Here is a 26,171-nt window from a genome sequence, read left to right as displayed (position 1 = left end):
TGAATCCAATGGAGCTTGCCTATTTGGGTCGGGTCCGTTCCAGGAAGTCCTGGGCAGTAGGAAACCCTCCATTAGGGCTAGCTACCTAGCCAAATGGAAAAGATTCACAATCTGGTCTTCCCAGTATCTCCCGTCTCCAACATGTTCGTCGATGCCATGATATTGGACTGTCTCCTCCACCTCAAGCAGAAAGGTCTTTCCTTGTTGTCAATAAAGGTCCACCTGGCTGCCATCTCTGCCTTCCATCCAGGCATAGAGAGCCGGTCGGTCTTTGCCCACCCTTGATGAGTCGTTTCCTAAAAGGTCTCAACAGACTATACCCTCATGTACGACAGCCGATCCTGGTCTGGGACCTTAACTTGGTCCTATCTAGGCTAATAGGGTCACCCTTTGAACTGCTGGTGACATGTTCTTTGCTGTACCTCTCATATAAGGTGATGTTCCTGGTAGCAATAACCTCAGCCAGGAGGGTGTCTGAGCTCAGGGCCCTAACATCTGAGCCTCCTTACACTGTGTTCTTTAAGGACAAAGTCCAGCTCAGACTGCATCCCGCTTTTCTCCCAGTTGTCCTGGTTCTCCTGGTTGCCTCCCAGTTCCATGTTAACCAGGATATCTTCCTTCCAGATTTCTACCCTGAGCCGCACACAAGCAGCAGGGAGCAAAAATGTTGTTAATTGGACGTTCGCTGGGCATTAGCTTTCTATATCGAGCACACAAAAATGTTTCAGAAGTCCATTCAGCTGTTTGTCGCAGTAGCAGACAGAATAAAAGGGCTTCCAGCCTCCCAAAGGACTTCATCATGGATCACTTCCTGTATCTGGGCATGCTATGATCTGGCGAAGGTACCCGCCCTTCCATTTAAAGCACACCCCAAAAGGGCGCAGGCATCTTCAGTGCCGTTCCTGGCCCATGTTCCGACCCAGGAAATTTGCAGAGCTGTGATGTGGTCATCAATACATATTTTACCTGGCATTACGCTATTACCCAGCAGGCTAGAGACGATGCAGCCTTTGGCATAGAGGTGCTGCGATCAGCGAACCTTTGAGCTCCAACCCCACCTCCGAAATGGACATGAGCAATCACTCGAAGAGGAAAAAACGTTACCTGCCTTTTGTAACGCTTGTTCTTCCAGATGTGTTGCTCATGTCTGTTCCAATACCCACCCACCAACCCCTCTGTCGGAGTGAAATGGCAAGAAGGAACTGAAGTGGTGGTGCGTTGGCGGGGCCCTATATACAGCTCCATGAAGGTGCGACTCCAGGGGGTGTCCGGACCAACCTGACAGTTACTGTTAGGGGAAAAACCTTCCGGCTGCTGAGCACGCAGTGCTTGCACACCTAATTCACATGGACACGAGCAGCACATCTCAAATAACAACAGTTACGAAAAATAGGTAACTGTTTTTTTATTTTTGTATAATTTAGCGGATAATATCAACGTTCATTTTAAAAGTTTTTAATTTTTTTCATCAATTTTAAATTTTCATAGTTGTGGGAAATGACGGGGGGGTGTTGAGCAATGAAGGGGTCGGACAATTATTTAATGAGAAGTTGAGATTCAAAAAGTTGCTGCTTCACAACTGTTAAAACACAAATTGTCAAGATATGTCAAAATATACAGAGTAAATAGCCTTCAATCAAACTCTAATACATTCTCAAGCAGCATTTGTTTTTGCCTATCTGTACATTTCTGATGATTGTCAATGGAAATATTTTTTTCCATTGGTTTGTGTGTGTGTGTGGGGTGAAATCAACATTTACCAATAAAAATCTAATCCTTCCAAGCCTAGCTATGAGAGATAACATGCCAGCTATGCTAGATCCGAACAAGTAGAGAAGAAATGGATCTCCTAACCTGCAACAGGAGATTAGTCTTAGAATTTGAGCAAGACAAAAACCCATAATCATTATACGCACACCGCATAAAAGGGAGATTTGATCTCAGAATATATTGGTTTAGCTGGTAATAGCTGTAGCTGAATGGAATCTCCTGCTCAGTTTCTTTTCCTTTGCAAAAAAACCTTGAACAATTTAGCTTCTGATCTGTTTGCCTACAAGACTCCAGATTCTCCTCCAAGAAAAGAACTCAACTGACATCAATGACTCAAAATTTGGACAGGGTTAAGGTACTGTTGCAAAGAACATGGGTTGTCTCCAGCAACGCGAGAGGTGAATAGTATCTGAGAATTAAAGATGGGCTATCCTTTAGAGGACGAGTCCAATGTTAAAATGTCAAATAACAGCATTGTTTGTCCTACTGGAGTCCGTGGAGGAAGGCAAACTTGTTTCCACTAGGACATGAAATGTTTCTGCAGGTTCACAGGACTCAATTGTGGTAATTATCTGTGCATCAAACACCCAACCTCGCTATTGAGCAGTCTGTCCCTCAACAGCTTGTCTATTTAAGTGGCTGTTCTTACAGCTATTGCCACAGTGAGGAGACTTGGTGTTTAGTATACTACCCATGGGCCCTCAAGATTGGTTCTGAGGCCTGCCTTTTCTGAATGGAAACAATGTGACATTTTTCTCCAATGTCAACGTCTTTTACCATAGGACACAGGGAACAGTGCAGCAGTCACTCTATCTGAGGCCATCACATCCATCAGAGAGGTTAGGGCTTAAGTTAGATACGTGCAGGGGCTCTAAATCTACAGAATGTGCATAAGTCCCTTCTGAAGAGTTAGCCTTTTCTTAATATCACCTATATGCAAAGGGTATGAAAACTTCAGTCTCCATTTTGCTGAATGGGGACTATATGAGAGGAATGAGCCTCACTCATCCTTTGGAATCAAAACACATTCCCAGAGAGCAATGATGACATCCTGCAGCGACAGAGGATGCTGGCTCATGAGAGAATGTAAACAGATAAATAGATTTTAAAGCCAGATGGGAGCATTATGATCATCTAGTCTGAAGACCTCTATAAAACAGGCCAAAAAACCTTCATGATATTTTTTACATCAGGGTCATAACTTATGAGTGATAGCATATCTTTTACAAAGACACGAAGAGCTGACTTTAACGGCAAGTGATGGACAAAGCAGCACATCTTTAGGTAAGTTTTTTTCCAGTCATTAATTACCTTTCCTGTTAAATTTGCTGCTTGTTTCTAGTGTGTTTCCAGTCATTGGGTCATGTTAAACCATTTTCTGCTTGATAAAAAACCGTCTACTGTCTGAAATCTTTCCCTTGTAGGTATTTGTAGATTGTGATCAAGTTATTTCTAAATCTGCTCTTGGACAATTTAAATAGTGAGACTAAAGAAGCTAAATCTATAAGGCATGTTTTCCAAACCTTGAATCGGTTTTGTAGGTTTTTTTTTCCTGCATGCCTTTCTGATTTGTCCCACATTCCTTTTGCAGCGTGGATACCAGAACTGGATACAGTATTCTAATAATGGTCTCCTTAGTATAAACTCTGTATACTGCATTATCTCCCTGTTCATATTTGATATTCTCCTGCTTGTACATCCTAGGATCATGTTTGCCCTCTTAGCTACAATACTGCACTGGGAGCTCATGTTCAATTGATTATCTGCTACGAGCCTTTAAGAACTTTCATGTGTCAGTGAATTCAAGAAGAACTGTCTCCCACCTTGTAACTGTGACGTACATTCTTTGTTACTAGGCATTAATTCTTTTGCATAGAGATACACATCTGACATCAGGAATCATAACATTCAAAAACTGGTAGGAGAACACTTCAACACTTCTTTGGCCACACAGTAAAAGACTTAAGGGTGGCAATTTTGCAACAGAAAAGCTTCAGAAACAGACTCCAAGAAGAAACTGCTGAGCTTGAATTAATATGCAAACTAGATACCATTAACTTGGGTTTGAAGAGAGACTGGGAGTGACTGGGTCATTACACATATTGAATCTATTTCCCTATGTTAAGTATCCTCACACCTTCTTGCAACTGTCTAAATGGGCCATCTTGATTATCACTACAAAAGTTTTTTTCTCCTGCTGATAATAGCTCATCTTAATTAATTAGCCTCTTACAGTCTGTATGGCAACTTCCACCTTCTCTGTATGTATATATATATCTTCTTACTGTATGTTCCATTCTATGCATCCGATGGAATGGGCTGTAGCCCACGGAAGCTTATGCTCTAATAAATTTGTTAGTCTCTAAGGTGCCACAAGTACTCCTGTTCTTTTTGCAGATACAGACCAACACGGCTGCTACTCTGTAACATATGCATGTTAAACTGAGTATTTCAACAAGGGACACAGAGTTCCTCCAGGTGCTTCTCAAACCAAACCTTGCTTGAAATAAGACAAAAATAGAAATTAGGTTAACAAGCCTGCCCTGATCTCTTCAGCACAATATTCTAATCCATGCCAGGCCTATACCGTGACTGACAAATCTGTGTCTGATGCATGGATTTATTTTCATTTTACATTTATTGAAACCAGGCCCTTTGTCAGATGGCTGGGCCACATTTAACTGACACTCTAGCCTTGTATAACTATCCTAGAATTTTAGTTGTGTGCAATATGGGGGAAGGGAGCGTGAGAGAGAGTTTATTAATTTTTCCCTAGTCATGAGCACTTTCATGCATATGTGGTTTATGGTAGGCACACAGATCTCTCAGTGCATGCGTGCATGCATGAAGTTTTCACATATACAGTAGTTGAGTCTGAGTCCATGCAGACATAACTTGCACAGACACTGACATGTTTGGACGCAAAAGTTGGTGTGCAGGTTTGAAAACATGGGCTTGTGTGAGTACTTCCTAAATCTGCTCTGAAGAGACTGAAGAAATACTAGTTCTTGCCTTGTGCAACATTTTCAATCATAACACTGAAGTTGAAAGATAACACTTGTTTAAACTGATCTGGAACTCAGACTTCAGTATGCTGAAGTATCCCTCCAAACAATCCTGACTTTCTCCTCACAAGATTTTCTTCTTGTAAAGCTGATGTGACTTCTTTTGAAGTCACTACATCGATAGTATTTTTTTCTAATTACACTGGTCTGCCTGATAGCAAAAATTATTTGTCCATGAATCGATCAGTATGTTTAACAGGGCTTTCCCCGACCATCTTTCTAATAAACATTGCAAAACAGGTTGAAAGAGGGTAGCTCCATGTGTTTACAAAGCAGTATTTGCTTGGATTTAGAGTTTAGGGATGAATTCCTTCTCTTTCTGAAATAGGGGAGCTCAAACTCTATTATTCACTTAGCTGTTTAGAATATCTCTTAGGGCTGGCCAAGCTTCAGAATTTTTTTTCCTGGCTGCATCCTTCAGGATTTTAAATTGTGTAGGTGGGGTATCTTGGGAGGAATCCTATCTGTTATTTATAACTTAAAGCCAACCAAAAATGAGTATTTGAATGAGACCAATATCAATATATTTTCTGTTTTTGTTCTGTTATTAAATATTTCTCAGTGTCAATAATAAGTCCTCAAACTACTTATATCCTGATATTAGAATCCTGCACCAATAACTGTTATGGAATGAACATTCATTTGAGGTGTGTCAGTTTTTGTAGGCTAATGTTTTCCTTTTTTACCCTTTTAGGGTTAGAGTTTCTCACTTTTCAGTCACATTTATTTTGTAAATTGGCTTCATTTTTGAGGGATCTCTTGTTTCCCCATCAGAAACTGACTGGAAAGTTCCAGTACACTAGATGGCTATGCTAGAGCATTCGTGAGCACTAGCCCTGTTGGGATCCAGGAAGTGGGCGGGTGGAAGCAGGCCAACTGCTAAAGGACCTCCCCACAGCCTAAGGGGAGGATCCACAGGTCCAGGATTCCAAATAATTACGGGGGATCGCGAGCACTGGTAGAAGGTATATAGTGTGTTCTCCTAAGCTCTGCAGACCAGAAAACCTTAAAATGCTCTGGGAGTTTTTCCTGTCTCTCACTGAGAACTAGGATCCCCCAGAGTGAAAATCAGGCAAGATAACTTCAGAAAGGTAGGGTTACAAGGAAAGTAAATCCTTCTTACATCTTTCCACATGTAAATCCAAGTTGTCATAGTATCTTGAGTTACTACAGAGGCCTTAAAATGGCATGAAAATTGGAAATAAATTAGGAGAAATCTAAGAATTACTTCAATAACTTTTCGTATGTGATCTTTTGATTTGAAGATTTGTTATCGCTGTACTTTCCAGGAATATAGGAAATGGTTGCACTAGCATGTAAGTATAAGGAATAAAAGATTAAAATAACTCCCAAGGAACCAATGTACTCAACTGTAAAGGCAGGGTACTAGACTCATTGTATTGGAGTTCATTCTAGCATGATTTACTTAATTAAATTGAATCAAATTTTATATAAGTAAGGTAGGAATGCAGTAATAGAAACAGAATTGTAATAACTGCCCTTTTGGTTTCTGAGACAAGGTGGATGAGGTAATATCTCTTATTGAATCCACTTCTGTCGGTGAAAGAGAAGCTTTTGAGCTACATGGAGCTCTTCAGATCCTGGAGGTAATTGAATGGCAATGTAATATAGTGTTGTGTAAAGTGAAGATTCTTCAGGTCCCAAAGAATTCTCTATGTAGCTTGAAAGCTTGTCTCTTTCACCAACAGAAGTGGGCCCAATAAAATATATAGCCTCACCCAACTTGTCTCTCACGTATCCTGGGACCGACACAGCTGCAAGAACACTGCAAACAACTTTTGGTTTATGGCATATGTTGTTTTGGAAGAAAAAAAACGCAACCTGTTAAATAAATGAGAACTTGTGGATAACATTATACATACCGAGGGGTTGCCAAACTGGCTCGTGAGCTGCAAGTGTCTCTTTTACAGTTAGTGCGGCTTGTGGAGCCCCACTCCATTCTCCATCTACCAGACTCGGGGTGTGGGGGGGGGAGCTCAGGGATTCTTCCCTGTGATGGGGCCGGGGCTTCTGCCAGAGACTGCTTGTGCCTGCTGGGGGGGGGGAGGAGGAGGCAGGCACAATTTAAAGGTTTGTCGCCCCGCCCCCTACACACACACAGCTTGACTCTCGCCCGCAAGCACACCCTCCCTTTTATCCTCAGTGGCCCCTCTCTGCAGCTCCCAGGTGTTGCCTCTGCCTGGAGAGGCAGCAGCAAACAGCTGGGAGCTGCAGGGAGGGGCTGCTGTTTTAGCTCTGCAGGGAGAGGCAGCTGCAAAAGAAGTGGCTTTACCTGCAGCTCTCAGGTGTTTGCTGTTGCCTCTTCCTATGGCCACAGCTCCCAGCTTGTTGGCTCCAGCAGCTGCTGCACAGGGAGGAGGCCTGGCGGCACCATGCGACTGAATGGGACCAGCAAACCTTGGCAAAAATCTGGGGTGGGGAGCATGTGACCCCACGTGCTACCACCACACGTCGCCTCTCGCTTCCACCTAGCGGGGAGGGGTGTCTCGAGGCTTCGGCCCTGCAGGAGATGCCTGCCAGGGTGTGGAGCCTGGCAGGTGTGCCCTGGCTCTCAAACTTCTGAAGGTTGTTGTATGTGGCTCGGAGGGTCAGTAATTTTGGTTACCCCTGTACATCACCTTGTCAGATGTTGATTTCTTTCTTCTGCTTCCCACAAAATGAAACTTTGCTGTATCAGACACCTTTAAGGATATTAGGTTCTCCCAGTTCAATGCTAGTAAACTGTAGCTGCCACTTGAGATGATAGGGAGAAGTGGCAGTCCAGATAAGTGAAGCTTCAGAGGGGTAGCCGTGTTAGTCTGGATCTGTAAAAGCGGCAAAGAGTCCTGTGGCACCTAAAAGACTAACAGACGTACTGGAGCATGAATACCCACTTTCCCACGAAAGCTCATGCTCCAATATGTCTGTTAGTCTATAAGGTGCCACAGGACTCTCTGCTGCTTTTACAGATAAGTGAAATCTCTTTCTATGGTGGTTGCAGCCATGTTCTCCTTACTACCTACTTACTGTACACACTTACTGGGTTGTAATTCTCTACGTAAGCCTATGTTCCTATTGTCTGTATTTAACCTATGGAGAGTATGTGAAAATGCATTGAGGTCTACGTGGCCCAAGACTTTTTTCCCCCCACAAGAGTGAATACATTATGGATCATGAGTTAGATGGATGCTCTTTCTTAAAATGGGTATTCATTAACTGTTTTACAGTTAGCCTGTTCAGAGTTCAAATATTTACTGTTAAAAGGTGGGAAGGCTGAAAACTGAGGGCTGCTGCAACAGTTGTTCAGAATCTTCACTTTACATCAAACTATATGACCTTGGCATTCAGTTGTTTAGAGCTTAAAAATTTACATGTCCCCAGAGGAGTATATATTGAGCATTTACAATATTGAATTCTATTAATTCTTTACTAAGCTGATAAGGTCTTTTTTGGTAAACTTTATTATATTTTTTTCAAAGGAAAATAATGAAATTAATGGAAATTCAGACTTGGTGATCTAAGATGGTTAGCTTTCTTTGATCCATTTAATTTTATTTTTAGAATTCTATTAATGATGGGCTTGAAAGGATTTTTGTCTAGGACTTGATTTTGGGAGCTGGAGGCTCAATCCAGCTAATCAAAAGCTGTTCTGAACTACAGTAGATCCCAGTTTTGTACAGTGTGATGATGAGACAAATCGGTATTTCCCACTATTTTACTGGTGCTCCTGAACTATATGTAATGAAGTATAAAGAAAAAGCTATGTTCTAGCCACTTTTACTCAGAGTTGTAGCTATCTTAAATACTGAATCAAGCTGTTCAGTAATCTCAGCAAATCAAGCAATTATCTATTCATATAGAGTTGTAGCAATCAAGAAAGGGAAAAAGGTGAGTCTGAAGTAGCCAGTGTTTAATTTTGTATCATTTCCCTGAATTCCATTCAGAGTTCTGTTAAAGTTTCAAAGGATTACTGCTGGCTTCTGCATGGTAGCCTTTCTGTTTGTTGTTTGAAGAATGATACACAAAAGACTTGAGGTGAATGCTCTTCTGTAAGAACACTTATTTCAGTAGGTCACTTTCATATGAAATATTTTTTCTAAAGTATTTTTCAGTTTTACTTCTATGACAAGTTTATGAAGAAAAAGTAGAGTTGCGAAATTAGGTTAAAAACAAGATGAGGAAGAGTTCTAATTGGAAGTAGCCTAACTTTTAATACAAGAGGAAAAACTAGACACATCTTACACCAATAACATTATACTATTAGCATATCTTTGCCTGTTGAACTCAGATGTGGGTTAATTGGAAGGCATTATGCATAGAGGCTGAAGTCTTGTGTGGCTTAGTCAGTAAGATAAGAATGCTTTCACTTCTAGGAGCAGAGTATAAATCCATCCTAAGGCCTTAAATGGACCAGATTTGCTAATCTTGGTTGAGGCTCAGTGAGGCTCAGAAACCTAAATGTAATCTGGTATTATCTGGAGTCTGTCATGAGAAACAGCATGGTGCCTGAAACACCTCTCAACCAAGGGAAGGGTAATCCCTATCCCACCTGCAGGTCAGACTTGATGTCATTGACCAGGGCAGTGGTGAGGAAACTTACAGTGCAGCTGCATGCCTCATTTAATCTGTGACTGTTGAAGAGGTCAGTTTCTGAAGTGCCAGTTCCCTGGTCTTCACAAACATTAAATACTCCATTTCCTTTCAAAATATGTATTTGAAGCCCAGAAATAGTTCTTGCTACAGAGAAGATTTTGTAGCTTCTACCATTTTATCTCTAACCCAAAATAAGTCTCTAATTCATTCTGTTAGTAAATGGTACAGCACTTCTTTCATAGTTCAGTACATCTCACGGAAGTGCCATCGTTGTAGTTCTTCTGTCTAACGTGTAGTGTTTCAGCACCCTTTCCCTAATTGTGACTTGTGAGTAGAGAATACCATTTTCATAATGTTAAATGTTGACTTTTAAGAACTGGGCTTCTCTTGAGGAAAAATAAAGGGTGTATGTAGCTTAATTATTTTAGTTCTCACGTGAGGTAATGTGAAAATTCAGTATTGTATGTAACTTCAGATTAATACCATTTTGTTGACACTTGCATTTCCCAAAATTACTATTTTAAACCACATCTGGATTGTGGACAAAATGACTTTACTTCATATACTAGCTATCAAAATTTTTAACAATCTCTTATTTTCTTAAGCAGCATGTGTAATAGAGCCCTTGAAATATGCTTCTCAATCAGACTTATAACTCCTTAAAATATGTAATTGAGTTAGCTTTCCTAAATAAGTCTTGCATCCATGAAACTTTAGAGATTTGAGCTACATTTGTAATTAATACATAATGCTTAAGCGAGAGTCTTAGAAATATTATTTTCCACAAGTGAAGCCTTTGTTGTGTTTTACTTTTTCTTTTGTGTAATGAGTTACTTTGTGTGACAGGTGGGAGATTCAAGAAGGAGATAGTAGTTGATGGACAAAGCTATCTGCTGCTGATTAGAGATGAAGGGGGCCCTCCAGAGGCACAGGTGAGTATTGCATTTAGAGTTTTATTAGGCTAGACTATAGATCATGAAAATGAATAACTTTAATAAAATTATATCTCACTTGGTATAAGAAAAAGTGCAAAGAATTAAGTCAGTAGGTTGAGAAAACTTGATGTTTTCATAGGAAGTTTTTAAATGTCTTTAAGAATATAAATGTGATGGATTAAAACTTGATCACGTAACTCAAAACAGAATGCACTGATTGCCCTCCTATGAAGGCAGCAGAATATATTACTCCTGATGTGAACAAGCTATATCGCAATCTGCTCAGGTCACCTAACCTGAAAGCAAAGCTGGCTCATTGCCCCACCTTTTCCAACAGCCTGATGAAAATGGAGATGTCATTTAAATCTACCTTTTTGGGGGAGAATTTCCATATGCTTGAATGTGTAAAGTCATCTTTGTATTTTAAAATTACATATAATTAATCAATAGCGATGGTCTCTGGGGCAATACTAAACATCCTCAGTTGAAAATTGGTTCTTTGGTACTTACAAAATGGTTTAAGTTGTAAATTTCACTCTGATAAACTGGAGGAACATAGAACATGTGGACTTATCATGCACAATTCAGGGCTACAAAGCTGATTCACTGACCAGGTAACTACACTACATTACATTTTTATTAAACGTTCATATAAAAGGAATTGATTGAAGTATGTGATTAAGTCCTTTCATAATATTATCATAGCAGATGTACTCACACTGAAATGTGTTAGAAGTGTCTGCTTTTAAATCTTTGTCCTTCTTCCTCATTCTGCCTCATCTCTACTGCTTCTTCCTTGTAGTGTTGTGAGGCTGTCTATAGCTCTCCAGGCCTCAATAGGGCACCATTGTAATCTTATGCATTTCCTATTTGGTTACTGAACGTTTATTTAACTTCTTTTGTCCTGTAGAAGGCTGTTCTACTGCACACAGGATTTTGATAACTCTGAAGAGGACACAGATGGTCATTTTTCTCTGGTTCCCATACTCTGGGATGATACAAGTTGAAACCATTAAAAATTTTTGTCAGCATATGCTCATATGGGCATTAGTACATATGGTGAAACTCTGGCTACAGTCTGTTTGTCTGGGGCTGTGTGTCTGGATCACCCTCTGCCTCCCCTTACCTGGTTATTAGCAGGGTTGCTAAATACAATCTACTGGCCTCACTGCCCTCAGCTGTTTGTGATGGAGCAGCTTCAAAGAATAAGCAGCAGGAGCTGCTGAGCTGCTCTGCTGCCAAAGAGCTGAATGTAGTGTTGCAAGCAACATCAGCATCTTCTGTTTCAATGCCCCACTATTGCCCATTAGCCATGGGAGGATTAAAGCATTGTGGAAGAAGTTTAGACAAAGGAGAAGAGAAGAGGTTAGGCAGAGGAATGAAGGAGACTTAGAGGAGAAGCCCTTAAGGGAAATTACAAACAAAAGGCAGGCTTTCTTAATTCAACTGGGATCTTGTGAGGTAAACCTACCTGTGTTGAGGTAAGAGAGAGAACCAGACTACTTAACACTCAGTGTGGATAACTTGGCTGAGAAACGTGTTTACAACAGCCTATATGTGTATATAAAAGTTGATTATAATACACATGCTATATATATATATATATGTTGTGTGTGTGTGTGTGTGTGTGTGTGTATTATAATCTACCAAAAAACTGTTTTCTTGTAGTATGTTCACTTAATACAACTACACACACAGTGATTATAGATGCAGAATTTAGGACATGGCACCCAAAGCAGTGTTTTCATTGTATCTAGTGCTGCTACAAAACTATTATTTGACAGATAAATACCAAATATTAAATTGAAATTATCAGAATTTGTGTCCAACAAAGCATTTCATAAAAGTCATAATACGTATCAGAATGTATATTTTCTTCCTGTTTGCCAGTCAGTGTTTTATAGGAACAAAATATATGTCTACAGAAGTAATCTCTCTTCTTAAGTTGTTTTAATTATAATTTGGTCATGTAATATTGTTACAGAGAAGATCTAATTTTTTGTGATTTTCTCATATATCTAATTCACAAAATAAACCCAAATACTATTTCTGGACAAATTAATATTGATAATTTCTGTGATGGAAGTGGAACATCTGAAGGAAAATATTGTTTGTAACCTTCTCTTTTCCTTTGATTCACAGTGATGGCCTGATAAAGTTTTGGGTTTTAAAGGGTTTTTCTATTTTGTTTTTGTTAGGAATATTTTTTTAAATGGAGGAATAAAAGGGATGTGACTTCACAATAGGCAGAAACCTGTGCGGCAGCCTTCCCAGTCCTCAGTTCAGTGGGTCTTAACCTCCGGCCCACAGGCGAGCTGCAGCCCGTGTGACATCCTCAGGGCCATACGGGTAGTATTGGATGCGGCCCACATAACACCTTGTGGGGTGCATATGGAGCCCAGAATGGTAAATAGGTTGGAAGCCACTGCCGCAGTTGAAGTGAATCTTAGAAGTGCCTAGACATTCTCTTCTTTCTTAAGTGCCAACTACTGCTCATGTTTCAGCTTATTGTGATGTCACCATTCCAGTCCTCTCGCAGAAAAGGGAACTTGGAGTTTGGGAATTGGTGTTCCAGATCCGATTAGTTGTCTAATACAAGAAGCTTCAGATGAAGGTGAAAAACCCTGAAGCTGGCAATTATAGATTAAATTGCCTACAGAGAACTTTCTTTTCTAACCCCTCGATTTGGAGTTTGACTTATGCCCTGAAAAATGAAGGTTTATATTGTAGACTAAACAAAAGTATGAAAATCCATGATAAAGGTGTAGTAAAGGACAATTACTGTTTTTTGCTTTGCATTTTTTCTGTGCCAAGTTAATACATAAACAATTTTAAAAATAGCTCATTTTTGAGGATAAAATCCGAGTGAAATATGTAGTGTTGGTCAGTTGATGGTAGTCTGCTTTTCATCCTCATCCTTTTTAAAGCATATCAATAATGAATAAATCGCCATTTCCATAGCTCGCCAGCCATGATTTTAGTTGTTCCTGACCTACCACAAAACTGTTCAAGTCTCCTATGATAAAACACAACAGTTAGGAGGGATTTGGATGGCTCATGATAGTTGCTCTGGGATACAGTTTCTAGGTTACTAGTGTGATTTTTGGCCTCATTTGAACAAGTGTTCACCTTAATTAAAAAAAATAAAAATGGATGCCTTTGGTGCCATTCAAGACACTGAATGCATATGAAATTGTTCTGTCCTCTCTGCCCAGAGAACTGTTCTCTGCCACAGTGGGATTTGAAGCACATTAGTGAGGAAATGAAAGGGAAGCTTGAATTTGCCATTGCCCGTGCTGTTTTTCAAAGAGTTCAGTTTCTGGGGCTGTTAACATGGCACCTTCATAACATTAAATTGCTTAAGATGGTGTGTAAATTATTTCTCTCTCTCTAGTCACACACACACACACACACACACCCCCAGAAAAAAAAGTTACCCAAGAGAGCTATTTTATAAATAGCCTCCTTTGGTGTATCTCATAACCATTAATAGATGGAATACCTTTCCATCATTGTACACTGGTTTCAATAAATTTTAATACATTCTACAGAAACCATTCGTCTCATAAATTATTCTTTAAGAATATCAGCGCTGCAAGCAAGAATTCTAGGCAGAATACAATTGATTCCATGGTATGAGATTAATTATACATTAAAATCCACCAGCTAGACTTCCTCCACAGTTTTTGTACCTCTCTCATGCTTTTCATTAGGCTTCCAGTTCTGACAACAGTTCAGCTCGCACACATTGACAGCGTTGAACATTTGCTGCCATATATTGTGTATTAGCACAATACAGCATTGGCAATACATTGTAGGGGGTTGGCTTATTAAGTATCTGTCTTGAGAACTGCAAAGATTAGTTTTTGCTGTTCTTACACCTTGAAGGATGTGGAAGAATTGGAAAGAGTCCAGCGGAGGGCAACAAAAATGATTAGGGGACTGTAACACATGACTTATGAGGAGAGGCTGAGGGAACTGGGATTGTTTAGTCTGCGGAAGAGAAGAATGAGGGGGGATTTGATAGCTGCTTTCAACTATCTGAAAGGGGGTTCCAAAGAGGATGGCTCTAGACTGTTCTCAGTGGTAGCTGATGACAGAACAAGGAGTAATGGTCTCAAGTTGCAGTGTGGGAGGTTTAATATTAGGAAAAACTTTTTCAGTAGGAGGGTGATGAAACACTGGAATGCATTACCTAGGGAGGTGGTGGAATCTCCTTCCTTAGATATTTTTAAGGTCAGGCTTGACAAAGCCCTGGCTGGGATGATTTAATTGGGGATTGGTCCTGCTTTGAGCAGGGGGTTGGACTAGATGACCTCCTGAGATCCCTTCCAACCCTGATATTCTGTGATTCTATGATCCTAAGTGAAAAGACATCCAGGTGTGTTGAAGTGTTCAAATGGTTCATGATCATTTAATGTGTATAAATTCTTTTAATAGAAATAAGACACACACCCCAAAAATAGCCTGTGGATTCGTATTTTCTATCTGAGCGTTGAGCCTTGAGGGTTCATGTTTTCAACCACCCCCCCTCTCCCCCCGCACACACACACACAACCATAAAAGCTAGGAAATTTTCAATGTAAACAGGGATAATCACATGATCCTAGGAACTGATGCTTTTAAAAAATGTGAAGCATTGCAAACTTAAAATTGTGAGACTTAGAAATACTGAAGTAACAATGGGCATAAACCCAGGAGAACAATAATGCATAACACATATTTCTAAACATAAAATACGCTAATTATGGAGAGCATAGAGGCAGTGTTGTCCAGTGGATAGAGCATTGGAGTGGAGATTAAGAAACTCATGTACTATTCCCGCTCAGACACTTGATGACCTTAGGTGAGTCACCTCGCCTCTGTGCCTCCATTTCCCCATCTGTAAAATGGTGATAGTAATGTTGACCCGCTTTGTAAAGAGCTTTGAGATCTACTGATGAAAAGTGCTAGATAAGAAGTAGGTGATGTTATTTATTTGCCTAGTCTTCTCTTTGCAGCAGCATCTACCTTTTGCTATGTATTTGTACAGTGGGGCCCTGGCTAGATTGGTTCTGTATGTATGATAGTAATATGACTAATAACTATGAAGAGATAATGTGTCTTATTTTAGGTTGCAGCTGGTTAGCTTTGTATTATTGATGGAAACTTTAGTCTTGGAATGGACACAATTATAACACATGCTATTTATTAGCTTAAGAAATTCTCTGGCACTCTATAACCAAGATGAATTGCTGCCATGTTAGTTTCTTTTAATATTTCTAACTAGTACTTGTGATCTGAAATTTTCCCTACAGATATGGTTGTTTTAAGCCTTACCTGGGCACAGAAGTGCCTCTCCTTCAGTAGATTTATGACACCAGGGAAAACCAGTTCCCGTTCCCACTACAAAACCTAAGGCATAATCATTTTACTTAAACTTCTATAATTATGGCATTTGCAAATTCAGATATCTTAAAATTTGAGTTTTAGAATATAAAAGAAATGCAAGCAATATTTGAGATTTTGCTCAGATCTGAAATTTGGTGGGTAAAGTTGTAAACCCTTGAATGTAGTGTTGTGGTTTGAATGTCAATGCTGATGCTAGTTAAGAAATCAAAATACATATATTAAGGGATGAACGGAAAGTAACGTAATAGGTTTTTGAACTAACCTTTCATTTCTAGATACCTGTTTTAAAATATTCCTGTCGTTCACAAGTGCAAAGGCAAGCTCATTTCATTCCCAATTTTTCTATGTAACAAAAACCGGTTACTACTTAAAATATACCTAGAATTAATAGCATACATTTTGTCTCCCAGATTCTGCCTGATTCAAGCCAATATTATAATACGTGTATTAAACCCTTACCTTCATATGCCCCAAACTCCCTGTAAAATTAAAAAGCAAGTTGAGTTAATAGTGTTAATGGTTATATTTCCCGAATGCAGCATTCTTTCTCCCCTCCCTTCAGCACAGGATAATCCCGCTAATTTTATTGACTGCTGCTCACTGCTTTCTCACTGAATCTCTCTCCCCTCCTCCTTTTTTTTCCTCTGTAGTTTGCCATGTGGGTCGATGCTGTTATATTTGTCTTCAGCTTGGAAGATGAAATAAGCTTCCAGACAGTTTACCACTACTACAGTCGTATGGCTAACTATCGTAACACTAGTGAAATCCCAATGGTACTAGTGGGAACCCAAGGTAAGTGCAGTCTTGGTTATAACATCTCTAAGAAGATACCGGTATTCTAGTTGCTGTCTTCATATTCTGTTATCTTTGGCTGATTACCTGTCTGAAAGTGTCTTTAAAGTGACAGTTTTGTATTGGAACTTTTTTTTAAAGACAAACATACTTAACTTGATCTATTTCCTTTCATTCCACCCTTTTTGGGGCATAACTGAAAATGCAGTACATTCCAGATGTTAGCAGAAAATGGCTGTCCTGAACCTCGGGGGTAGTTTAAAGTGTTCGTAACTCTGACCAATAATGTCTGCTTGTTGTTCCATCAATGAGACTGTTTTCATGCTCTGAGTTGAGTACATGCATAAGTGTTTGCAGGATCATGAACTAAATTAAGATGGGACTCAAATTGCTTAAAGATCCAGAATAGACCAGTCGTTTATTGCCCTTAAATCACAAACAAAACAGGAGACCATAACACTTGTCAATCATTCTGCTTATAAATATTTATAAAAAATGAAGGTTGCCATTTGCAGGCCAGACCTCAATCCTCATTATTTTAGATTTGCTGCACAGTCACTTGCATTTTGTGTCACTTAAAAAGAAACCCCACAATAATACTTCACCCCATTTAGGAAAAAGCTATCCTGCAGCAACAGTGCTAGAACAGCAATAGCCTTAGGCTATCACAGGACAGGCGAGCTCTGAAGGTGGGTGCAATTTCAGATCCTCTCATGAAAAGTAGCTACTTATTCCCCCTCTCCCTCCTCCTCAGTGTTTTCAGCTGTGGTTTCAGACTCCCCTTCCCCTCTAGCCTGCAGCAATGTGAAAAGTTGGGGATGGTTTAATGCTGATCTAGGGCTTCATTGCTTCCTCACTTTGTCTTTTTGCCAGTTAAGACAATGCCTGGGGACAGGGAGTGGCTTGACGGCCCAATGCCTGATTGCAAACTCTGAAACCAAAGCTGCTCATTGTGAAGCCTGGGAAGTAGGGGGAACATAGAGGGGAAAGAATAGTAATGAGGCGGAAGCAGGTGACAGATAAAAGGGAGAAGTAGATGATACAAAAAAATCCTAGGATGAACAGAAGAAGCTGCAGTCAAAAAGGGAAGTGAATTGCTTAAATGGACACTGTCAACTTAAAAATTTCACAATGTGTTAACACCTAAGATAGCTACTCTAAGAGAAAGGTTGGAGGGGAAAGATATTTGTTCAGGATTTCTTTGCTTTGTGTGCCATTTTCAGTGTTTTCCCTTACAGTGATGTGGTCAGTGTTGGAAGTTTTGTATAGGTCTTTTTCCCAGAGCGCCACAGAAGAGAAGGGGAGAATTTTAATGATAGCAGGGCTGGGAGATAGAGAGGCAGGAACCAAGGGTAATACAAGGCATCATTCTTAGCTACACATCAAGGTGACACTGTCCTTTTTAATGTTATGGTGGCGATAATATCTGATTGGTTTCTGCTACTGATCCACTAATCATAGCTATTAGACTGGTTGTGAAATGATCTCTGAATGATCTCCCTAAAATGCTAGTGTCTGCCCCCCGCTGCTCCTGCAACCAAAGGTGAATCCTCTCCCCATTGTGAATATGGAGGTGAAAAATAGAGGGAAATATTTTCTCCCCCATCTCCAGGTGAAATTGAGGTCCAGATTTTGACAACAAAATATCATTTGAAACAAAAAAAAAGATATTTAAGTGATGCTGCTAATTTTAGATGCATTTATTGTCCACATGCCTTCAGCACCCTCTGCTGGTTTTACAAAGAAAAATCCTTAGACTTGCTTCCAAGCAGACATGTTTGTTTTTACCTTTTAGCTGTCATGTAATAGATAGCTGTATAAAAACCAATATGCTTCAGTTGGTACCTTACATCACAGATAAGATTTAAAATTTTTGAAACTTTAACCTAAGTAATATACTTCAGACAAAAAGAAAAGGAGGACTTGTGGCACCTTAGAGACTAACAAATTTATTTGAGCATAAGCTACAGCTCTCGAAAGCTTATGCTCAAATAAATTTGTTAGCCTCTAAGGTGCCACAAGTCCTCCTTTTCTTTTTGTGGATACAGACTAACACGGCTACTACTCTGATACTTCAGACAGGAATGCCAAGTGTAGTATTGATTCACAGTAATGGCAATTTATATTCAAGTCCATATGAGATTTTATCTTATGGGAACCTCATTGGTTTCTACTAAATAAATTGTAGCTGAATCTTAGGTACATTTTCTGATCATGTTTGTGATGCTGTAGTTCTTTGCATTGTTACTATAAGCTGCCATGGGAAATAGGAAAATTTTATCATTGTGTGTGTCGGTCTGATTTGTAATGGGTTTTAGTGCTATACATCTTTGAAGTATTTTACAATATTAATTAGTCCTTATAATACCCTGACTGGTGGGTACGCTAATGCTAAAAACCGTATTAAAGTAAACTGTAGTTTCAAACAATACATACATTATGATTGTGTCTCGTTGCTCTGTCAATTGTTCCATGAATAAACTCTTTAAAAAACCCTTTACTTTATTCCTTTCAATTTTCTGCACTCACTAAATCCTCTCTTCAGATCTTCTCATTTCCTGTGTGGAATAACTACATCTCCCCACTGTGAAATGAATGAGGATCATCATGAAGGTGATAGCTTAGTATGCAGAATTCACAAATGTATGTATAAAAATATAAGTTTTATTTATATGTATTCCTAAATAGCAGCTGATTATATCCAGAATGTGCTGGATTCTTTTTTCATATGAATATAAAGGTAATATAGACATTCATTTAGCAAAACACTTAAATATGTACTTAACTTTTAAGAATGTGAATAGTCAATTAAATTAATGGGACTTAAGCATGTGCACTTTCCTGAATTGGGGCCATATAGCTCGTGAGGAAGAGGTGATATTTAAAATCTGTGTAGTTTCACACAATGTCAGTTTGTAAGTGGTACAGGTGAGAACTGCAATGTAAAACACTCTGTTGTAGTGGAGTTTTTTTCAGGACTAAACTAACCACTTTCCTAGTCAGTTGGCATTTCTCAGAGTTCTGAGAGCTGAACAAGGTGACAATGTGAGTACAATCATATCGCTTCAGAATATTGGGAAATCTTGACACATAGGTGATGGTTTATTATGAGGATCATACTATAGCAGCACTGTGGTTTCCGATCCTTGAAGCTGAAAGATTAACATCAGTAATAGTTTGTATATTACGATGGCTATGAGCAATCAAGAGTTGATCCTCTTAATGACTTTTTCTAATTATGTTAATTGTTTATATTCAAGGGTGTTGATAAAGTCTATTTCTTTCTTGGTCCTGTGGGAGCATCAATGGGTATCTACAATCAGCTGCTATTTAGGAATACCACTATCCTGTTTTACGTCAGTGTCATGTGTTGGGTCCTAAGGTGTGAAATTCATTTCTCCATGACATCTGTTTCTTTACTCCAAAGATCTTAATGTGATTACTCTTGAATTCTTAGATGTTTCCTCAGATACCATCAACTACTTCAGTTAACATTTCCTTCTGGAAATGTAATCAGTTAGGCATGTACTATGTTACAATAGGACATTGATTGCAACCCACTATCTTGAAGGTTGCATAACAGTTGCTATTACAGCCCCCTGTTTTCAGTTGCTCATTACTGACATTTTGATCTTCTGTGGATGAAATTTTCCAGAAATGATCGCTGCCCATACGTGTTAGAGCAAAAATGGTTCAGTTTTTTTGAACACAAAGAGAGGGAAACTAATAATCTTCTTCCTAGCATAAAATAATTCTTGCAACCTGTTCAGATCAGCCCTACAGCTAAAATGCATGACATTTTAGTATTGAGATTTGTATGGAGAATAGTCCTCACTGAGGAGTACTGCATGCCTTATTGCATCAGAAAATGGGTTTGATTTCTTTGGCCTTTAAAATGGCATTTTGAGCATGTTCAGAAGGTGTGTTTGCTCATTAACGGTGTAATCCAAATCCGTTGACTTGAATGGGCTTTGGATCAGGCCCTAAGTGTAAACCTAAGGAAAGATGGGCAGTGCATGTATGCATAGCCACTTTAATTTTGCAGGTTTCAGAGTGGTAGCCGTGCTAGTCTATATCAGCAAAAAGAATGAGGAGTACTTGTGGCACCTTAGAGACTAACACATTTATTTGAGCATGAGCTTTCGTGGGCTAAAACCCACTTCATCGGATCATGCAGTGGAAAATACAGAAGGAAGATATATATGTGTGTGTGTGTGTGTGTGTGTATATATATATATACACACACACAGAGAACATGAAAAAATGGGTGTTGCCATATCCACTATAACGAGAGTGATCATTTAAGGTGAGCTCTTATCAGAAGGAGCAACTTCAGTCTCCCTGGTCACTCGATTACAGACCTAAAAGTCGCAATACTACAACAAAAAACCTTCAAAACCAGACTTCAACGAGAAACTGCTGAATTGGAATTAATGTGCAAACTGGACACCATTAAATTAGGCTTGTATAAAGACTGGGAGTGGATGGGTCATTACACAAAAGAAAACTATTTCCCCTTATTTTTCCTCCCCCTACTGTTACTCACACCTTCTTGTCAACTGTTGGAAATGGGCCATCCTGATTATCACTACAAAAGGTTTTGTATTGTTTTTCTCCTGCCGATAATAGCTCACCTTAACTGATCACTCTCGTTATAGTGTGTATGGCATCACCCATGTTTTCATGTTCTGTGTGTGTGTATATATATATCTTCCTTCTGTATTTTCCACTGCATGCAACCGATGAAGTGCATTTTAGCGCACGAAAGCTTATGTTCAAATACATTTGTTAGTCTCTAAGGTGCCACAGGTACTCCTCGTTCTTTTAATTTTGTAGTAAACGGGGCCATTCACCTATGCCCAGACCTGTGCAAAGGCTTCCGAGGACTATTTTAAGTTGCAGTGATTGTAAGAAGGGTTGCTGTATATTGGATGTGTAGTGGTCAAGAAAAGGGAACTGGCCGACTTGTGAAGTGTGCGAGTGAGGTCTCCTAACTGCCACTTATACCTAGGCAGGCTGGCTAGGGATATATACTCAGGTAAGCTAAATGTAAACTAAACTTAATGCATAGTTTGTGGGATGTGTAGGGGTGAACCAAGGTTATTGCAGAATCTATACAGAGGGAAGAACTCCTGTGACCCTTGTAATGTCTGCAAGGACTGTGGTGAGAGAGTTGAATTATGGAATTTACATTATACATTTTGGAACCCAGAAGAGTTCTGTTGCCTTTGGTCCTTAGCCAAGCCTTAATTTTTATTTTTTCCATCTTTTTATTTCTTAAAAATAAACAGACAACACTATCCAACAATACTACATGAAGAGGCCATTAATATTGGTGGTTAAACACTCAAGTGAAGAAGTGTGCTTATGCATTACGGTAGTAGGTGTATCATCACTTCCCCGTCCCTATATCCTACTACTCCGTATATCAGACTGTCCACGAAAGTCATTTTTACATCATACTTAGCATATTATTAGTCAATGTGCTGGCGTTAATAAGGGATCTAAAAGTAATTTGCTTCCTTAAAGGACTACAGCAATATTGATTGTATTTTGTTAATATATCTTACTCTAAATATATTCCACCTGGTAGCCTTATATGCATTTTTATTGTAACTTAGGGGGGAAAGTTTCAATTTATTTTCTAGTTAGAATTGTATCAGTGACTGGAAGATCAGTAGTTAGAACTATGAACTTTGGAAACAAAATTTTCATTAATTACAGAGTTAAATGGTATTTTGAAGTATAGCCAGTTCTCTGGTGAAGTAATACTTGACTTTATTAAGACAGCTTGTTAGGTCACAATTAAAAGTACAATATAGTAGAAATCACTGAAAAAAGTAATGCTGATAATAGGACTCTTATTTACCTGTGTTTCCTGAGAAGAGTCCAAGATGCACCTCTGAACAATAATTTTATTGTGGAATATTACTAGAGGAAACGTCCCTTTAAATGTATAGTATATGGGTGCAGAGGAAAAATTATGAAATTTACATGTCTTAAAAGGTAGAGAATTTATATAAAAAGCAGTTTGTGTTGGATGTGTATTTATATGCAAAAAGGGAAAGTTACTGTTATGTAATCTTAAATTGACAGTACCTGGCTTTTTTGCTTATCTGTGCAACCTTTAGTCTCTTTATGAAGTTTTTTGTGTGGGTTTGTTTTTAGGATTACATTTAAGCACCTTTTAGGCTCTGTAGGCATAGGGTGTTTTCTAAATATAAACTGCTGCTGTTGAATACAGGATTTGTTATCAGGATAAAACTGCTAATGCTGTTGCTTTTTTCCCCCCTCTGCATGCTGTTATTATAGATGCTATAAACTCTAATAATCCACGTGTTATTGATGATGCCAGAGCAAGAAAGCTGTCGAATGATTTGAAGAGATGCACTTACTATGAAACCTGTGCTACTTACGGGCTGAATGTGGAAAGGGTCTTCCAAGATGGTAAAGATGGATTTTTTTTTCCTACTCAGTATCTCATAGCATACTGTAACCAAAGTGTTCTCCAGATTAACAACCAGTGCCTGCTATATAGTTCAGAGGATTTAATCCTGGTTGGGATCTTTTATTTTGGTAGCACCTAGAGTCCCAGCTGGGAATTGCTCAGCACTGTGCACACACATACAGCCTTCTGTACTCCAGTTGCTGGGTTCAATCCCTTCCTGGTTGGAAAGAAACAATACATTAGAACCATAATATCATGAATACATTTGTTGTTTATGCAGATCATATTTATATCTACTTAAGAAATGTCTTCATGCAGGTATACTATAGAACAGACTGAAGTTGTGTGACTGTGGGAAATCTTTTATGTTATTACTCTGACTTAATAGACATATATAATAAAGATATAACTAAACACAGTTTTAAAAATTAGGGGAGAGTAGAATATGAAATCTGATGAGATAAATAAAATGCATAAGATCGGTATTAAAATTCTCTCATGGCATCCACATAACAGTTATCAGTTGGCAATTTCACCTAGCCATCAGAATAGAACTGAGTCTTAGCGGTATGTCTATACTACCTGTCCGATTGGCGGGCAGCAATCGATCCAGTGGGGGTCGATTTATTGCATCTAGTCTGGATACAGTAGAACAACGTTACCTAGGGAGGTGGTAGAATCTCCTTCCTTAGAAGCTTTTAAGGTCAAGCTTGACAAAGCCCTGGCTGGGATGATTTAATTGGGGATTGGTCCTGCTTTGAGCAGGGGGTTGGACTAGATGACCTCCTGAGGTCCCTTCCAACCCTGAGATTCTATGATTCTATGAACCCCCAAGCGCTCTCCCGTTGACTCCTCTACTCCAGCGCTGTGAGAGGCGCAGGTAGAGTCAACGGGGCAGCGGCAGCAGTCGACTGACCGTAGTGAAGACGCCACGGTGAATAGGTCTAAGTACATTGACTGAAGTTGCGTAACTTAGATCGATTCCCTGCCCTCCCCCCCCCCCCCCAGTGTAGACCAGGCCTTAGGGAGGGATTTAAAAGATAGGGAGTAGTGACTTTATGGACTAGTGTGAGAAGATGTTCCAAATCATAAATACAGCATGGAAGAAAAACACTAAATATGTAACTTGACTGACAATTGTTAATTTGGACGGTTACTCCTGGAAAAAGCTCCATTGTGTACCTGAGGGTAAAACACAATGGCTAAATAAACAAAACAAAACAAAAAATGGAAAAGAAATATGCAGTTCCTAAATGTCTTCTGTGTATGAAACAAGTCTCTGTGCTCCCTCTAGTGGTAGTTCCACATACTGTGTGTATTTGAGGCATCTCTTGTCTTCCATTGTGCTAATCAATACATTACTTTATCCCCAACTGTAAACTGGCCACTACAGAAATTATTCTAATTTTTAAAGAAAAATTTTTAATTAGTTAAATCTATTTCCTGAAGTTCCTTATCTCTGCCATGTTCCAATCCCTGGGTTTTCTCTTCTAAGAACCATAGTTACCTGAGATCCCATCTCATCAGTAAGTGTCTAAGGCTATGACTACACTACACGCCACTTCTGATGGCGTGTAATATATGTGTAGCTACATGCTGCAGTGAAAAGCAGGCTGAGTCCTCGCTATGGTGTGTTGCTACGCGTGTCAGAGCCTTTTCCCAGTGCAAGAGTGTTTCCCTGTGGTGAGGCAGGGCTCCAGCAGCGGGGAGCTGCCCGAGTCTTTCTCCATCATCTCCCCAGTGCCAGAGCCTTCCTCTGCGGTGGAGAAAGGCTCCATCAGTGGGGAGGCAGCAGCACACTACACTGCTAAAAATAACAGTGTCGATAGGAAGACACTGCTTGAGCTAGGACATGCATACCCACACCTTTCCAGCGTCTTCACTTGCCTAAGCCGCTCCTCACTGGCTACACTGCTATTTATACCTCTGCTAGGGTGGCTACGCGGGTGTGGACACTACATATGCTAGTCTACAGTATACGCCATTTTTCGTGGTAAGTGGTGTACATGCAAAAGAAGTGAGGAAAGATAGACCAAATGGACTTTCTGTGAGTAGAAGTACCGAATGAATTGCTCTTGGTTTAAATTCTAAATAGAGAGGTTATTTTTATTCTTAACAATTAAGCTAATATACTTTGTGTACCCATGTTGATCTTAGAGAGGGTATTAAGGAGAAATCCATTCTATTCTCTTCATATTCCCTGTATCAAAGATTAAATTTCTGCAATTTTGCATGCAAAAAATAAAAGTTTAATTTTCTTGTTTGTGATTAGCTGCAGTTTATTTTTCATGACATATACCCTAAAAACTTTTGGGATTCCATCCCGTCTCATTTCTCAGGGAACTCTTGAGAGATGGAACCTGTGGAATTATACAGTGATACAACTCCTCCACTTCTTGTGCATATCTGTACTGGATGAGCTGGTTATTACATACTGTGGCCGCCTCCTATAATGTCAGAACGCATCCGATGAAGTGAGCTGTAGCTCACGAAAGCTTATGCTCAAATAAATTTGTTAGTCTCTAAGGTGCCACAAGTACACAAGTATTTCTTTTTGCGAATACAGACTAACACAGCTGCTACTCTGAAACCTGTTTAAATGTTCAGTATGTTGAGTGGCATAGAATTGCCTAAACATTAAAAAGTGAAGTGTTTTTCAGACTAGGACAGCAGCTCCTATTCTCATTGAACTCCGTGAGAATTATGCCATTTTCTTCAATAAAAGAAGAGGTAACCTTGGGCCAAAAGATAAATTTATGGCAGGTAATACAAATCCTGATCAATGGCCAATTGATTCACTGATTTCAGACATCTTCGAGGAAACACTTACCAAGATTAAATATGATTTAATCTGAGATTTACAGCTGTGGGAAACACCAGATTCAATTTAGTCTTTACAAAATGATGCAGTGATTCTGTAGAAACAAAATTACAGTTTCTTGAAAATGAAAAGGTCTTATGGTACCATATGTCAGTGCTTGGCCTTATGTAACGATGATTATGGGAGGGGGGAAAATAGCCGACTTAAAAGGTAGAGTTTTATTCTTATAGGAGCATGCCTGAGTAATTCCCATTAGTGCTCTGAGAAAATCTGTGTGTGTAATGAGGAATATCTTATGTAATTATTTTGTGTCTTTGTCACCGTCTTACTTTTTGGCTGAAGAACAAAAAATCTTT

General features: G+C 39.3%; 1 protein-coding gene across 3 annotated transcripts in view; it reads left to right on the top strand.

Annotated features, from left to right (window-relative positions):
• Positions 1-26,171, top strand: part of AGAP1 (ArfGAP with GTPase domain, ankyrin repeat and PH domain 1) — a 696,795-nt gene that overhangs the window by 280,349 nt on the left and 390,275 nt on the right. For all 3 annotated transcript variants that reach the window (XM_077830624.1, XM_077830625.1, XM_077830627.1), the window contains exons 4-6: positions 10,275-10,360; positions 16,405-16,546; positions 22,859-22,993. In XM_077830624.1, coding sequence (XP_077686750.1) covers positions 10,275-10,360; positions 16,405-16,546; positions 22,859-22,993 — 363 coding nt within the window. The remainder of the gene's footprint in view (positions 1-10,274; positions 10,361-16,404; positions 16,547-22,858; positions 22,994-26,171) is intronic.

Source organism: Eretmochelys imbricata, chromosome 11 (genome assembly GCF_965152235.1).
Source record: "Eretmochelys imbricata isolate rEreImb1 chromosome 11, rEreImb1.hap1, whole genome shotgun sequence".
Lineage (NCBI taxonomy): Eukaryota > Metazoa > Chordata > Testudines > Cheloniidae > Eretmochelys > Eretmochelys imbricata.
This window is presented reverse-complemented; position numbering and strand designations above follow the sequence as displayed.